At 41.1% G+C, this 18,349-nt stretch overlaps 1 protein-coding gene across 3 annotated transcripts in view; it reads left to right on the top strand.

Moving 5' to 3' along the window:
* LOC112260173 (neurexin-1a) overlaps positions 1-18,349 on the top strand; it is a 495,882-nt gene that overhangs the window by 98,632 nt on the left and 378,901 nt on the right. For all 3 annotated transcript variants that reach the window (XM_042327452.1, XM_042327447.1, XM_042327443.1), the window contains exons 6-9: positions 9,121-9,264; positions 9,477-9,714; positions 9,818-10,008; positions 13,236-13,409. In XM_042327452.1, coding sequence (XP_042183386.1) covers positions 9,121-9,264; positions 9,477-9,714; positions 9,818-10,008; positions 13,236-13,409 — 747 coding nt within the window. The remainder of the gene's footprint in view (positions 1-9,120; positions 9,265-9,476; positions 9,715-9,817; positions 10,009-13,235; positions 13,410-18,349) is intronic.

Genomic DNA, 18,349 nt, shown 5'->3' with positions numbered 1-18,349 from the left:
CAGGTCAGGTTATACAGGTCAATATTTACAGGTCAGTTTATACAGGTCAGTTTATACAGGTCAGTATTTACAGGCAGGTTATACAGGTCAGTATTTACAGGTCAGGTTATACAGGTCAGTATTTACAGGTCAGGTTATACAGGTCAGTATATACAGGTCAGTATATACAGGTCAGGTTATACAGGTCAGGTTATACAGGTCAGGTTATACAGGTCAGTTTATACAGGTCAGTATATACAGGTCAGGTTATACAGGTCAGTATTTACAGGCAGGTTATACAGGTCAGTATTTACAGGTCAGGTTATACAGGTCAGTATATACAGGTCAGTATATACAGGTAAGTATATACAGGTCAGGTTATACAGGTCAGTATTTACAGGGAGGTTATACAGGTCAGTATTTACAGGTCAGGTTATACAGGTCAGTATATACAGGTCAGTATTTACAGGCAGGTTATACAGGTCAGTATTTACAGGTCAGGTTATACAGGTCAGTATATACAGGTCAGTATATACAGGTCAGGGTATACAGGTCAGGTTATACAGGTCAGTATTTACAGGCAGGTTATACAGGTCAGTATTTACAGGCAGGTTATACAGGTCAGTATTTACAGGTCAGGTTATACAGGTCAGTATTTACAGGCAGGTTATACAGGTCAGTATTTACAGGTCAGGTTATACAGGTCAGTATTTACAGGTCAGTATTTACAGGTCAGGTTATACAGGTCATATACAGGTCAGTATATACAGGTCAGTATTTACAGGCAGGTTATACAGGTCAGTATTTACAGGTCAGGTTATACAGGTCAGTATATACAGGTCAGTATTTACAGGCAGGTTATACAGGTCAGTATTTACAGGTCAGGTTATACAGGTCAGTATTTACAGGCAGGTTATACAGGTCAGTATTTACAGGTCAGGTTATACAGGTCAGTATTTACAGGTCAGGTTATACAGGTCAGTATTTACAGGTCAGGTTATACAGGTCAGTATATACAGGTCAGTATATACAGGTCAGGTTATACAGGTCAGTTTATACAGGTCAGTATATACAGGTCAGGTTATACAGGTCAGTATTTACAGGCAGGTTATACAGGTCAGTATTTACAGGTCAGGTTATACAGGTCAGTATTTACAGGTCAGTATTTACAGGTCAGGTTATACAGGTCAGTATTTACAGGTCAGGTTATACAGGTCAGTATATACAGGTCAGTATATACAGGTCAGGTTATACAGGTCAGGTTATACAGGTCAGGTTATACAGGTCAGTTTATACAGGTCAGTATATACAGGTCAGGTTATACAGGTCAGTATTTACAGGCAGGTTATACAGGTCAGTATTTACAGGTCAGGTTATACAGGTCAGTATATACAGGTCAGTATATACAGGTAAGTATATACAGGTCAGGTTATACAGGTCAGTATTTACAGGGAGGTTATACAGGTCAGTATTTACAGGTCAGGTTATACAGGTCAGTATATACAGGTCAGTATATACAGGTCAGTATTTACAGGCAGGTTATACAGGTCAGTATTTACAGGTCAGGTTATACAGGTCAGTATATACAGGTCAGTATTTACAGGCAGGTTATACAGGTCAGTATTTACAGGTCAGTATATACAGGTCAGTATATACAGGTCAGTATATACAGGGCAGGTTATTTAAACAGGTCAGGTTATACAGGTCAGGTTATACAGGTCAGTATTTACAGGTCAGTATTTACAGGTCAGTATATACAGGTCAGGTTATAAAGGTCAGGTTATACAGGTCAGGTTATACAGGTCAGGTTATACAGGTCAGTATGTACAGGTCATTATACAGGTCAGGATATACAGGTCAGGATATACAGGTCAGTATACAGGTCAGTATATACAGGTCAGTATAATCATGTCAGTAAAACAGGTCAGTATGTTCAGGTCAGGATATACAGGTCACTATGTACAGGTCAGGATATACAGGTCAGGATATACAGGTCAGGATATACAGGTCAGCATACAGGTCAGTATATACAGGTCAGTATAATCATGTCAGTAAAACAGGTCAGTATTTACAGGTCAGGTTATACAGGTCAGTATATACAGGTCAGTATATACAGGTCAGGTTATACAGGTCAGGTTATACAGGTCAGGTTATACAGGTCAGTTTATACAGGTCAGTATATACAGGTCAGGTTATACAGGTCAGTATTTACAGGCAGGTTATACAGGTCAGTATATACAGGTCAGTATATACAGGTAAGTATATACAGGTCAGGTTATACAGGTCAGTATTTACAGGGAGGTTATACAGGTCAGTATTTACAGGTCAGGTTATACAGGTCAGTATATACAGGTCAGTATTTACAGGCAGGTTATACAGGTCAGTATTTACAGGTCAGGTTATACAGGTCAGTATATACAGGTCAGTATAATCATGTCAGTAAAACAGGTCAGTATGTACAGGTCAGGATATACAGGTCAGTATGTACAGGTCAGTATGTACAGGTCAGTATATACAGGTCAGTATTTACAGGCAGGTTATACAGGTCAGTATATACAGGTCAGTATATACAGGTAAGTATATACAGGTCAGGTTATACAGGTCAGTATTTACAGGGAGGTTATACAGGTCAGTATTTACAGGTCAGGTTATACAGGTCAGTATATACAGGTCAGTATTTACAGGCAGGTTATACAGGTCAGTATTTACAGGTCAGGTTATACAGGTCAGTATATCACAGGTCAGTATACAGGTCAGGTTATACAGTACAGGTCAGTATATACAGGTCAGGTCATACAGGTCAGGTTATACAGGTCAGTATTTACAGGTCAGGTTATACAGGTCAGTATTTACAGGCAGGTTATACAGGTCAGTATTTACAGGTCAGGTTATACAGGTCAGTATTTACAGGTCAGGTCAGGTTATACAGGTCAGTATATACAGGTCAGTATATACAGGTCAGTATTTACAGGCAGGTTATACAGGTCAGTATTTACAGGTCAGGTTATACAGGTCAGTATATACAGGTCAGGTTATACAGGTCAGTATTTACAGGTCAGGTTATACAGGTCAGTATTTACAGGTCAGTATATACAGGTCAGTATATGCAGGTCAGTATATACAGGGCAGGTTATACAGGTCAGGTTATACAGGTCAGGTTATACAGGTCAGTATTTACAGGTCAGTATTTACAGGTCAGTATATACAGGTCAGGTTATAAAGGTCAGGTTTACAGGTCAGTACAGGTCAGGTTATACAGGTCAGGTTATACAGGTCAGGTTATACAGGTTTATACAGGTTATACAGGTATATATACAAGTCAGGTTATACAGGTCAGTATGTACAGGTCATTATACAGGTCAGGATATACAGGTCAGGATATACAGGTCAGTATACAGGTCAGTATATACAGGTCAGTATAATCATGTCAGTAAAACAGGTCAGTATGTTCAGGTCAGGATATACAGGTCACTATGTACAGGTCAGGATATACAGGTCAGGATATACAGGTCAGGATATACAGGTCAGCATACAGGTCAGTATATACAGGTCAGTATAATCATGTCAGTAAAACAGGTCAGTATGTACAGGTCAGGATATACAGGTCAGTATGTACAGGTCAGTATGTACAGGTCAGTATATACAGGTCAGTATTTACAGGTCAGTATATACAGGTCAGTATAATCATGTCAGTAAACAGGTCAGTATTTACAGGTCAGTATATACAGGTCAGTATATAGAGGTCAGTATATAGAGGTCAGTAAATACAGGTCAGTAAATACAGGTCAGTATAATCATGTCAGTAAACAGGTCAGTATGTACAGGTCAGTATTTACAGGTCAGTATATACAGGTCAGTATAAACAGGTCAGTATAATCATGTCAGTAAACAGGTCAGTATGTACAGGTCAGTATATACAGCTCAGTATATACAGGTCAGTATATACAGGTCAGTATATACAGGTCAGTATAATCATGTCAGTAAACAGGTCAGTATGTACAGGTCAGTATGTACAGGTCAGTATATACAGGTCAGGTTATACAGGTCAGTATATACAGGTCAGTATAAACAGGTCAGTATATACAGGTCAGTATAATCATGTCAGTAAACAGGTCAGTATATACAGGTCAGTATATACAGGTCAGTATATACAGGTCGGTATAATCATGTCAGTAAACAGGTCAGTATATACAGGTCAGTATAAACAGGTCAGTATATACAGGTCGGTATAAACAGGTCAGGTTATACAGGTCAGTATAATCATGTCAGTAAACAGGTCAGTATGTACAGGTCAGTATATACAGGTCAGTACGTACAGGTCATTATACAGGTCATTATACAGGTCAGTATTTACAGGTCAGGTTATACAGGTCAGTATTTACAGGTCAGGTTATACAGGTCAATTTATACAGGTCAGGTTATACAGGTCAGTATTTACAGGTCAGGTTATACAGATCAGTATTTACAGGTCAGGTTATACAGGTCAGTATATACAGGTCAGGTTATACAGGTCAGGTTATACATGTCAGTATTCACAGGTCAGGTTATACAGATCAGTATTTACAGGTCAGGTTATACAGGTCAGGTTATACATGTCAGTATTTACAGGTCAGGTTATACAGGTCAGTATTTACAGGTCAGGTTATACAGGTCAGTATATACAGGTCAGGTTATACAGGTCAGGTTATACATGTCAGTATTCACAGGTCAGGTTATACAGGTCAGGTTATACAGGTCAGTATTTACAGGTCAGGTTATACAGGTCAGGTTATACAGGTCAGGTTATACAGGTCAGGTTATACAGGTCAGGTTATACAGGTCAATATTTACAGGTCAGTTTATACAGGTCAGTTTATACAGGTCAGTATTTACAGGCAGGTTATACAGGTCAGTATTTACAGGTCAGGTTATACAGGTCAGTATTTACAGGTCAGGTTATACAGGTCAGTATATACAGGTCAGTATATACAGGTCAGGTTATACAGGTCAGGTTATACAGGTCAGGTGATACAGGTCAGTTTATACAGGTCAGTATATACAGGTCAGGTTATACAGGTCAGTATTTACAGGCAGGTTATACAGGTCAGTATTTACAGGTCAGGTTATACAGGTCAGTATATACAGGTCAGTATATACAGGTAAGTATATACAGGTCAGGTTATACAGGTCAGTATTTACAGGGAGGTTATACAGGTCAGTATTTACAGGTCAGGTTATACAGGTCAGTATATACAGGTCAGTATTTACAGGCAGGTTATACAGGTCAGTATTTACAGGTCAGGTTATACAGGTCAGTATATACAGGTCAGTATATACAGGTCAGGGTATACAGGTCAGTATTTACAGGTCAGGTTATACAGGTCAGTATTTACAGGCAGGTTATACAGGTCAGTATTTACAGGTCAGGTTATACAGGTCAGTATATACAGGTCAGTATTTACAGGCAGGTTATACAGGTCAGTATTTACAGGTCAGGTTATACAGGTCAGTATATACAGGTCAGTATATACAGGTCAGGTTATACAGGTCAGTATTTACAGGTCAGGTTATACAGGTCAGTATTTACAGGTCAGTATTTACAGGTCAGTATTTACAGGTCAGTATATACAGGTCAGTATATACAGGTCAGTATATACAGGGCAGGTTATACAGGTCAGGTTATACAGGTCAGGTTATACAGGTCAGTATTTACAGGTCAGTATTTACAGGTCAGTATATACAGGTCAGGTTATAAAGGTCAGGTTATACAGGTCAGGTTATACAGGTCAGGTTATACAGGTCAGGTTATACAGGTCAGTATATACAAGTCAGGTTATACAGGTCAGTATGTACAGGTCATTATACAGGTCAGTATATACAGGTCAGGTTATACAGGTCAGTATATACAGGTCAGTATATACAGGTCAGGTTATACAGGTCAGTACATACAGGTCAGTATGTACAGGTCATAATACAGGTCAGTCTATACAGGTCAGTATGTACAGGTCATTATACAGGTCAGTATATACAGGTCAGGTTATACAGGTCAGTATGTACAGGTCAGTATGTACAGGTCAGTATATACAGGTCAGTATGTACAGGTCAGTATGTACAGGTCAGGTTATACATGTCAGTATTTACAGGTCAGGTTATACAGGTCAGGTTATACAGGTCAGTATTTACAGGTCAGGTTATACAGGTCAGGTTATACAGGTCAGGTTATACAGGTCAGGTTATACAGGTCAGGTTATACAGGTCAATATTTACAGGTCAGTTTATACAGGTCAGTTTATACAGGTCAGTATTTACAGGCAGGTTATACAGGTCAGTATTTACAGGTCAGGTTATACAGGTCAGTATATACAGGTCAGGTTATACAGGTCAGTATTTACAGGCAGGTTATACAGGTCAGTATTTACAGGTCAGTATGTACAGGTCAGTATGTACAGGTCAGTATATACAGGTCAGTATGTACAGGTCAGTATATACAGGTCAGTATGTACAGGTCAGTATGTACAGGTCAGGTTATACAGGTCAGTATATACAGGTCAGTATATACAGGTCAGGTTATACAGGTCAGGTTATACAGGTCAGTATATACAGGTCAGTATATACAGGTCAGGTTATACAGGTCAGTATATACAGGTCAGTATATACAGGTCAGTATGTACAGGTCAGTATGTACAGGTCAGTATATACAGGTCAGGTTATACAGGTCAGTATGTACAGGTCAGGTTATACAGGTCAGGTTATACAGGTAAGTATATACAGGTCAGGTTATACAGGTCAGTATATACAGGTCAGGTTATACAGGTCAGTATGTACAGGTCAGGTTATACAGGTCAGGTTATACAGGTCAGTATGTACAGGTCAGGTTATACAGGTCAGGTTATACAGGTCAGTATGTACAGGTCAGGTTATACAGGTCAGGTTATACAGGTAAGTATATACAGGTCAGGTTATACAGGTCAGTATATACAGGTCAGGTTATACAGGTCAGTATGTACAGGTCAGGTTATACAGGTCAGGTTATACAGGTCAGTATGTACAGGTCAGGTTATACAGGTCAGGTTATACAGGTCAGTATATACAGGTCAGGTTATACAGGTCAGTATATACAGGTCAGGTTATACAGGTCAGGTTATACAGGTCAGTATGTACAGGTCAGGTTATACAGGTCAGGTTATACAGGTCAGTATATACAGGTCAGGTTATACAGGTCAGGTTATACAGGTCAGGTTATACAGGTCAGGTTATACAGGTCAGTATATACAGGTCAGGTTATACAGGTCAGGTTATACAGGTCAGTATGTACAGGTCAGGTTATACAGGTCAGGTTATACAGGTCAGTATATACAGGTCAGGTTATACAGGTCAGTATATACAGGTCAGGTTATACAGGTCAGGTTATACAGGTCAGTATGTACAGGTCAGGTTATACAGGTCAGGTTATACAGGTCAGTATATACAGGTCAGGTTATACAGGTCAGGTTATACAGGTCAGTATGTACAGGTCAGGTTATACAGGTCAGGTTATACAGGTCAGGTTATACAGGTCAGGTTATACAGGTCAGTATGTACAGGTCAGGTTATACAGGTCAGGTTATACAGGTCAGTATGTACAGGTCAGGTTATACAGGTCAGGTTATACAGGTCAGTATATACAGGTCAGGTTATACAGGTCAGGTTATACAGGTCAGGTTATACAGGTCAGGTTATACAGGTCAGTATATACAGGTCAGGTTATACAGGTCAGGTTATACAGGTCAGTATGTACAGGTCAGGTTATACAGGTCAGGTTATACAGGTCAGTATATACAGGTCAGTATGTACAGGTCAGGTTATACAGGTCAGGTTATACAGGTCAGTATATATACAGGTCAGGTTATACAGGTCAGGTTATACAGGTCAGTATGTACAGGTCAGGTTATACAGGTCAGGTTATACAGGTCAGTATATACAGGTCAGGTTATACAGGTCAGGTTATACAGGTCAGTATGTACAGGTCAGGTTATACAGGTCAGGTTATACAGGTCAGGTTATACAGGTCAGGTTATACAGGTCAGGTTATACAGGTCAGGTTATACAGGTCAGGTTATACAGGTCAGTATATACAGGTCAGTATGTACAGGTCAGGTTATACAGGTCAGGTTATACAGGTCAGTATATACAGGTCAGGTTATACAGGTCAGGTTATACAGGTCAGTATGTACAGGTCAGGTTATACAGGTCAGGTTATACAGGTCAGTATATACAGGTCAGGTTATACAGGTCAGGTTATACAGGTCAGTATGTACAGGTCAGGTTATACAGGTCAGGTTATACAGGTCAGGTTATACAGGTCAGGTTATACAGGTCAGGTTATACAGGTCAGGTTATACAGGTCAGGTATATACAGGTATATACAGGTCAGGTTATACAGGTCAGGTTATACAGGTCAGGTTATACAGGTCAGGTTATACAGGTCAGGTTATACAGGTCAGGTTATACAGGTCAGGTTATACAGGTCAGGTTATACAGGTCAGGTTATACAGGTCAGGTTATACAGGTCAGGTTATACAGGTCAGGTTATACAGGTCAGGTTATACAGGTAAGTATATACAGGTCAGTATTTAGAGCGTTGAACCCCCGAGCTGACAAGGTACAAATCTGTCCCTGAACAGGCAGTTAACCCACTGTTCTTAGGCCGTCATTGAAATTAAGAATTTGTTCTTAACTGACCTTGCCTGATTAAATAAAGGTATAAAATAAAATAAAAAACAGGTCAGTTTACTGTTCGGTATATACAGGTCAGTATATACAGGTCAGTATAAACAGATCAGTATATACAGGTCAATATTTACAGGACAATATATACAGGGCATGAATCACTGTTCAGTATACACAGGTCAGCATATAATGTCAGTATATTTACAAGTCAATATTTACAGGTCAATATTTACAGGTCAATATTTACAAGTCAGTATATACAGGTCATACTCAATGTACTGGAGTGGCTGAGGTGGGCATAAACATATACATAGACGAGAAAGTATTTCAACATTGAGCAAGTTTGGTGGTCCATGATTAATCTTAGTCAGTCTTGGGAAGCCAGCCCTTTGTGTATAAACCCATTGTTTGAAAGACCTCACCCCTCTCACACTCACTCCTGTCAATCAATAGGTCAAATGGCAGGTGACCACACCCAGTTAGAGTTCCACAACATTGAGACGGGCATCGTGACGGAGAAGAGGTTCCTTTCACTGGTGCCCTCTAACTTCATAGGCCACCTGCAGAGCCTCTCCTTCAACGGCATGGCCTATATAGGTAGGTTGCCCCTAGGTTGGAGCGGCATGTCGGTAATTGGAAGGTTGCTGGTTCAAGTCCTGTGCCAGGAGATGGAAAAGTATTGATCTCTTGAGCAAGGCAGAGATGGTACTTTCTCTCTGGAGGTACATTGCAGAATTGTGCTTCACAATGTGTTTCTGTTCTTGGTCAAAAAAAATATCAACAAAGTATCTATTCTATTCTCTCTGTAGACCTGTGTAAGAATGGTGACATTGACTACTGTGAGCTCAACGCCATGATTGGCTTCAAGAACATCATTGCCGACCCTGTCACGTTCAAGTCTCGGTTGAGCTACGTTGCTCTGACCACTCTCCAGGCCTACTACTCTATGCACCTGTTCTTCCAGTTCAAGACCACCTCATCAGATGGACTCATACTGTTCAACAGCGGGGATGGAAACGACTTCATTGTGGTCGAGCTGGTCAAGGGGTAGGTTTGTCACGACAAATTGTATAGAATAGTAATTCATATTGAAGGGAGGTGTGTGTACGTGTCTGCATCATTATTCATGTCACTACCTGTCTTATTCCAGCTACCTGCACTACGTATCAGACCTGGGGAACGGAGCTCACCTGATCAAGGGCAACTCCAACAAGCCTCTGAATGATAACCACTGGCACAACGTCATGATCTCACGAGACACTAACAACCTCCACACCGTCAAGATCGACACCAAGATCACCACCCAGACCACCATGGGAGCCAAGAACCTGGACCTGAAAGGTAGGCTGCCTGGGGCTGGGGGTTTACTTTACTATCTACTGTGATGGAGAGTGACATTATGGGTACAGAGTGACAGAGGAGCTTACTGGTCTGCTGTTGGACAGATTTGTCACTATTGTTATGGTTTTGGGGTACAGTATTGACAGAGGTTTCTGGTCTGCTGTTGGACATGGAGTCTTTTACAGTTGACAGTCAGAGTCCTGTTATTGGAATTACTGTATCACAAGGCCCTTTATTATTATTACTATTATGTATCCTGGAACAGATGCATGCTTCAAGGCCCTTTGTCAGTTCTAGACAAGAAGTGTATGCAGTTTATATCAGTACCTGCTTTTTTCCAGCAGGGGTCAGTAGTTCCACACTGGTCTATAACTGTGTATAAAGTATATTTAACATTATTTTTTTTTAGCAGACTCTCTTATCCGGAGTGCACAGATAGTGCATTCATCTTAAGACAGCTAGGTGAGAAAGCCACATATGTGACCGACCGCCTTGATTCGGTCTTATGTAGCAACATTTGAAATTGTGTTTTTTACATTGGATAAAAGCAGAGACACAGAGCTACAAAATGGTTTATCATACACTGCATTTGAGGAAAATTGGGAAAGTAATTCTGCTTTGAAAGTTGATAAACTTGTAACCTCACTTTTGAGAAAATGGCCTTTGAATGTTTTGGTACTACTACTAGAGAGCTCTCGTTGGCCTACACCTATTCAGAATCGTTCACATCCTCTTAACTTATTTGGGACTGGGGGGCAGTATTGAGTAGCTTGGATGAATAAGGAGCCCAGAGTAAACTGCCTGCTACTCAGGCCCAGTTGCTAATATATGCATATCATTAGTAGATTTGGATAGAAAACACTCAGAAGTTTCTAGAACTGTTTGAATGATGTCTGTGAGTATAACAGAACTCATATGGCAGGCAAAAACCTGAGGAAAAAAATCCAACCAGGAAGTGGGAAATCTGAGGTTTGTAGTTTTTCAAGTCATTGCCTATCGAATATACAGTGTCTATGGGGTCATATTGCACTTCCCAAGGCTTCCACTACATATCAACAACGTGTATACTGACCTGTATATACTGACCTGGATGTACTGACCTGTAACTTTAGAACCTTGTTTGATGCTTATACTGTGAAGGAGGGGGGAATGGGAGCTGAATGAGTCAGAGGTCTGCCAGAGTGGCATGAGCTGATCATGCGCTCACGTGTGAGTTTGCTTGCGTTCCATTGCATTTCTACAGACAAAGGAATTCTCCGGTTGGAACATTATTGAAGATTTATGATAAAAAAACATCCTAAAGATTGATTCTATACTTAATTTGACATGTTTCTGCGAACTGTAATATGACTTTTCTTCTGAACTTTCGCCTTGTGTCTTTTAGCAATGTTTATTATGAGTACTTCTGTAAATTGACGTGGCTCTGCAAAATCACTGGGTATTTTGGAACTACTGAACGTAACGCGCCAATGTAAACTGAGATTTTTGGATATAAATATGAACTTTATCGAACAAAACATACAGGTATTGTGTAACATGAAGTCCCATGAGTGTCAACTGATGAAGATCATCAAAAGTTAGTTATTAATTGTATCTCTATTGCTGCTTTTTGTGACTCCTCTCTTTGGCTGGAAAAATGGCTGTATTTTTCTGTGACTAGGTACTGACCTAATATAATCGTTTGGTGTGCTTTTGTCGTAAAGCCTTTTTGAAATTGGACACTGTGGCTGGATTTAAAACAAGTTTATCTTTAAAATGGTGTGAAATACGTGTATGTTTCAGGAATTTTAATTATGGGATTTCTGTTGTTTTGAATTTGGCGCCCTGCACTTTCACCGGCTGTTGTTGAGGTGGGACACTACCGTCCCGAATATCCCAGAGGTTAAGCCAGCTCCACCCATCTCTATAAGGATTCACTTGTGAGGTCATGTGCTAAACAGTGACGAGTGTAGCAAAGATAATGACTAAAAGTGAAAAAATTCCAGATAAACAGAAAGTGGCCAGATAAAAATATTGAATTAATATTAGATGACGCTTTCCCAGACACTTGTTTAAATTGATGGGTCATGAGAAAGTCAGAGAGTCAGCATGACACGATCGTCCTCCAGAAAGTAGTACATCAGAACTTTTTCCCACTTACCTTTGTCGATAGCGCCTGATAAATTCAGGGCAGCAATGTTATTGAGAGCACTAGCAACATATTTGCAGTTCTCCATTGCTAACGTTATATATTTATAAAAAAACTGCAGTAGAAAGGATTATCTAAACATAACGATAAGCTCATTTTATAGACACAAGATGCTACACCGCAGACCCATCTGAAACTCATCTCTCGGCATGTCTAGCCCACTCATTATCTCAGCAATTCATGGCTAGAGGGAATGTTCCTGACTTTTTTGTGGCTAAACCAACTTGGCCCGAAATTGAACAATTTATTCATATTTACTGATGGAATACAAGATTGTTATTAAGGAACATGAAAGTTAAAATGTTCCACAAGGCATTTCTGCCAAAAAAACACATTTTGTGTGGTGGCAGAACGTAGTACTCAGGTCAGGGTGTAGGGTTTGAGTGTAGGCTGAAGGAAGAGAGGCGAAGTTCTTCTTGCTGTTCTGTCGGCAAGTACCATGGTCTTGTTGCTCTAGTCCAGATGGGAGATGTCACGTGCCTGGATTAGAACCTGATCCGCTTCCTGTTTGAGGTGAGGTCGTACTCTACGGATGTTGTAGAGCATGAACCTGCAGGAGCGGGTCGCTGCTTTGATGTTTTCACAGAACTACAGGATGTTGTCCAGGGTCACGCCAGGGTTCTTTGCGCTCTGGGAGGGGAACACCGTGTTGTCATCTGTGATGGAGAGGTCTTGCAGTGGGCATGCAGCTACGTCTTGGGAAAATAACTAGTTGAGTGTCATTCCCATAGCAAGGAGAGATCATGTGAGGATATGACGGAGCACAGTGACTTGGTGTATAGGGTTGTTTTACTGAACAGCACCAATCCATTTGTCTGTTCTGTCCCTTTCTCATTCTGAATAGTCACCTCACCAGTGACATATTAACACTTCCTGTCCCTTTGTCTGCTCCCTCATGTGTATTCACCTCATCTTCTTCTTTCCTATTAATAATGGAAGACTTCAACCAGAGAGCTATTTCCTATACGCTGCTTGTCTGGAGATTGAATTTCTTGACATGCCACTAGTCTTCATCTTCTTCCTCCCCCGTCCTTCACAGGCGACCTGTATATAGGTGGCGTGGCCAAAGAGACGTACAAGGAGCTTCCCAAATTAGTTCACGCCAAGGAAGGCTTCCAGGGTTGCCTAGCATCGGTGGACCTGAACGGACGCCTCCCGGACCTGATGTCAGATGCCCTGGCATGTGTGGGCCAGATAGAGAGGGGCTGCGAAGGTAAACACACCCTAACACACACTAACACAAGCTAATCCTGGCATGTGTGGGCCAGATAGATAAGGGTTGAGAAGGTGAGAACTCAATCAAATGTATTTCAGACCTTTTTACATTAGACTTTGTCACAAAGTGATGTAGAGTAACCTGGCCTAGGGTGACCCATCCTCTTCTGCCTGTAGCATGTAGAAAAACAGATATGACACCCTGGCTACTATCAAAACAGAGGTAAGACACCCTGGCTACTATCAAAACAGAGATAAGACACCCTGGCTATTATCATAACAGAGATAAGACACACTGGCTACTATCATAACAGAGATAAGACACCCTGGCTACTATCATAACAGAGATAAGACACCCTGGCTACTATCATAACAGAGGTAAGACACCCTGGCTACTATCAAAACAGAGGTAAGACACCCTGTCCACTCTTAAATTCAAATATTTGTGGACAAATCTGAGCTTTTCATAATGATTTCCTCTCTTTTTTCACTGTAATCATTGAATGACTGTCATGGTTATTTGTGTACACTGGACTATACCTGGTGTAAAATACAGTCAAGCAACCAGTAAACTCTCCTCTAAGATGCCTTCCTCAGTGCAAAGGCTGGTTGAACATTGAAGAAACGAAGACAATAACTTGTCTGAAATAAGTGTATTTCGCCTTTTAAAGTCCACCAGCCTTCCAAAGGGGAATATATGTTTTCTTTCTATATAGAAGTCCCTGTGAAAGAACCATTTTCATTCCACACTCTAGAAACCACATTATTTCCCCAATGCTTCTACTTTGGTCTTGACAGCCTCACACTGTTTCATCAGCCTCTTACGTAATTCATTAACCAACCTTTCATTCACCTCTCAATAATGTGAACACTTTTCCTTGTTTGTCAACAGTCCTTGTACTCTGCTCTCATGTGCATATAAACACATACACACACAGACAGGTAGACACGCACACACACACACACACGCACACACACACACAACCACCCAAGTACAAAAAAACTCACCCGTGGCACATGTTAATTAACCTCCATAAACTATGTTGGTATGCTCTACCCTCATCATTTCTGAATCATTCGGGTACCATATAAATAGATTGCTCTCAATGACAGTATAATCAGATTACACTCACTGACTGTAAGGGTGTTTAACTGGAGGCAGAGAAGTCAGACGCAGGAGAGAAATAACTGTGTTTCCAACAGCGCAGTTTATTTACAAAAACCCACCGGGAAACAGAATAATAAAAATCTATGGGTAACATAACCCGACGCACACCAGTACAGACGTACAAACACTTAGAATAAACAATCACCCACAAGGACATGAGGGGAAACAGAGGGTTAAATACACACCAGTACAGACGTACACAAACACTTAGAATAAACAATCACCCACAAGGACATGAGGGGAAACAGAGGGTTAAATACACACCAGTACAGACGTACACAAACACTTACAATAAACAATCACCCACAAGGACATGAGGGGAAACAGAGGGTTAAATACACACCAGTACAGACGTACACAAACACTTACAATAAACAATCACCCACAAGGACATGAGGGGAAACAGAGGGTTAAATACACAACATGTAATTGATGGGATTGGAACCAGGTGTGATGGAAGACAAAACCAATGGAACATGAAAAATGGATCAGGGGGGGAGAGGGACCAACTTCGGCTGAAGTTGTGACTCTGACAGTATAATCAGATTACTCTCAATCAGATTAATATCACTGACCACATTTGTACAAGCGCACACACACACACACACACACACACACACACTGTGCTCTGTGCATGCTTAGTGAGTCTGCGTGTTTGCCAGAAGCAATCTTCTTGAAATATGGATTAGTTTTGTGTTGCGTAAATAATAGTTGTATTTAATTGTTTTAATTTCAATGTCATCGTCCTCCATTCTTTCTGTGTAATATTGTTCTATATATTGATAATGCTATGACACAGACATGTTGATATTATTGTTCTTGTTGTAAACTGTTCCACACAACTGCAGCAGAGTACAATACCATATTCAATATCCAAACTTCCAGAGGAAGATACGCAATGCAAACAACCCATGGAAGATCAGTTCAGTGTTGGTGTGACTGACTGAAGTGTAGGTGTGAGTGACTGACTGACTGATGTGTAGATGTGACTGACTGAAGTGTAGGTGTGACTGACTGACTGATGTGTAGATGTGACCGACTGAAGTGTAGGTGTGAGTGACTGACTGAAGTATAGGTGTGAGTGACAGACTGACGTGTAGGTGTGAGTGACAGACTGAAGTGTAGGTGTGACTGACTGATGTGTAGGTGTGACTGACTGATGTGTAGGTGTGACTGACTGATGTGTAGGTGTGACTGACTGACAAGTGTAGGTGTGACAAACTGACTGATGTGTAGATGTGACTGACTGAAGTGTAGGTGTGAGTGACTGACTCACTGACTGAAATGTAGGTGTGATTGACTGACTGATTGATGTGTAGATGTGAATGATTGACTGAGTGACTGAAATGTAGGTGTGAGTAACTGAATGAAGTGTAGGTGTGACTGACTAACTGAGTGACTGACTGACTGACTGAAGTGTAGGTGTGAGTGACTGACTGACTGAAGTGTAGGTGTGACTGACTGACTGACTGAAGTGTAGGTGTGACTGACTGATGTGGAGGTGTGAGTGACTGACTGACTGAAGTGTAGGTGTGACTGACTGAAGTGTGGGTGTGAGTGACTGACTGACTGAAGTGTAGGTGTGAGAAACTGACTGAAGTGAGGTGTGACTGACTAAAGTGAGGTGTGACTGACTGACTGACTGACTGACTAAAGTGTAGTTGAGACTGACTGACTGACTAAAGTGTAGTTGAGACTGACTGACTGACTGCCAGAAGTGTAGGTGTGACTGAGTGACTGAAATGTAGGTGTGACTGAAGTGTGGGTTTGAGTGACTGACTGACTGAAGTGTAGGTGTGAGAAACTGACTGAAGTGAGGTGTGACTGACTAAAGTGAGGTGTGACTGACTGACTGACTGACTGACTAAAGTGTAGTTGAGACTGACTGACTGACTAAAGTGTAGTTGAGACTGACTGACTGACTGCCAGAAGTGTAGGTGTGACTGAGTGACTGAAATGTAGGTGTGACTGAAGTGTAGGTTTGAGTGATGGACTGAAGTGTAGGTGTGAGTGATGGACTGAAGTGTAGGTGTGACTGACTGATTGAAGTGTTGGTGTGACTGACTGACTGAAGAGTGGGTGTGACTGACTGACTTAAGTGTATGTGTGACTGACTGACTGAAGTGTAGGTGTGAGAGACTGACTGAAGTGTGGGTGTGACTGACTGACTGAAGTGTAGTTGTGACTGACTGACTCACTGAATTGGAGGTGTGACTGACTGACTTGTAGGTATGAATGACTGACTGAAGTGTAGGTGTGACTGACTGAAGTGTAGGTGTGAGTGAGTAACTGAAAAAGAAGGTACTGTATGTGAATTGTTCGTAATTATCACTACTAAAATTATATCTGCTTCTTCCTTCACCTCAAAGAACAATTAAAATGTATCCACTTCTTATGACCTTCATTTCCCTTGCATTTATTCTCTCCTATTTTATGTTTCTGATTGACTCATGAAATCTTGTTTGTTACTTTGTCTCTCTGACTTCTCTCTGTTTTCTCTCTGTCGTCTCTCCGTCTTCTGTCTGAAGTCTCTCCGTCTTCTGTCTGTCGTCTCTTCGTCTTCTCTCTGTCGTCTCTCCGTCTTCTCTCTGACCTCTCTTGTCTTCTCTCTGTCTACTCTCTGACATCTCTTCGTCTTCTTCTGTCGTCTCTCAGTCTTCTCTCTGTCGTCTCTCCGTCTTCTTTCTGTCGTCTCTCTGTCTTCTCTCTGACCTCTCTTGTCTTCTCTCTGTCTACTCTCTGACATCTCCCCGTCTTCTCTCTGACATCTCTCTGTCATCTCTCCATCTTCTCTCTGTTGTCTCTCCGTCTTCTCTCTGTCATATCTCTGTCTTCTCTCTGTCATATCTCATATCTCTGTCTTCTCTCTGACCTCTTTCCGTCTTCTCTCTGACGTCTCTCCATCCTCTCCTGCTTATATTTGTGTTTCCTGTTATAACAGTCTCTGACAACATTTCAGTGCTTTACTAACCTCTGGTATATTCTGCCTTTTCCTTTCCTTACTGTTTTGCTGACTTGATCAAGCATTGATGAAAGCTGATCTACAAGGTATATAGCTTCGGTTTGTTTGATACAGAGCCTGATAATCCCTCTTCCTCCCTCTGCATTTGTAACCCCACCCCACACCCCGACTCACACACACACACACACACACACATTACCCCAACCCACTCACACCACCCCAACCCCCCCACACCACACCAACTTCTACAACCACCACTTCCACCCTCACCCCCTCGAACTCAATGACAACTCAGTGTTAAGCCAATCACTCCCGTGTCATAACAATTGGGCTTCAGCCCCAGAGGGGAACACAAGGATCACTCACCTGTCCTCTAAACTGACCCCTAGATCCTATACCTATATCCTATATCATTGTGGAGATCTGAGAGGATTTGACAGTTGTAAATATATAAATGGCTCCATCTTACCCTCTGATATATTTGTTGTAAGTTTTACCAAGTTCCTTATACCAATGAAAAGCTCTTGGATTTCCACAAGTGCGCAGGGCGTAGGGTCTAGGGGGTGATCTAGAATTGGACCACCTCCATCATGTTGTACGGTATGGCAGACTCAGGGTCTCTTGTTATCATCTTCTACTAGTTTATTATATTCACTCTTGTTTATTTTGTCACATATAGTATACCTGTTACATACAATTATTTTATTGCATGGCTCATAGTCTTCATAGCCAAATTTACACGTTACCCAATGCATGCATGGCATTACACCAAATCTATATATCATTGTGCAATTTTGAATCAAAATAG

This window comes from Oncorhynchus tshawytscha, linkage group LG01, assembly GCF_018296145.1.
Source record: "Oncorhynchus tshawytscha isolate Ot180627B linkage group LG01, Otsh_v2.0, whole genome shotgun sequence".
In the NCBI taxonomy this organism is placed as follows: domain Eukaryota; kingdom Metazoa; phylum Chordata; class Actinopteri; order Salmoniformes; family Salmonidae; genus Oncorhynchus; species Oncorhynchus tshawytscha.
This window is presented reverse-complemented; position numbering and strand designations above follow the sequence as displayed.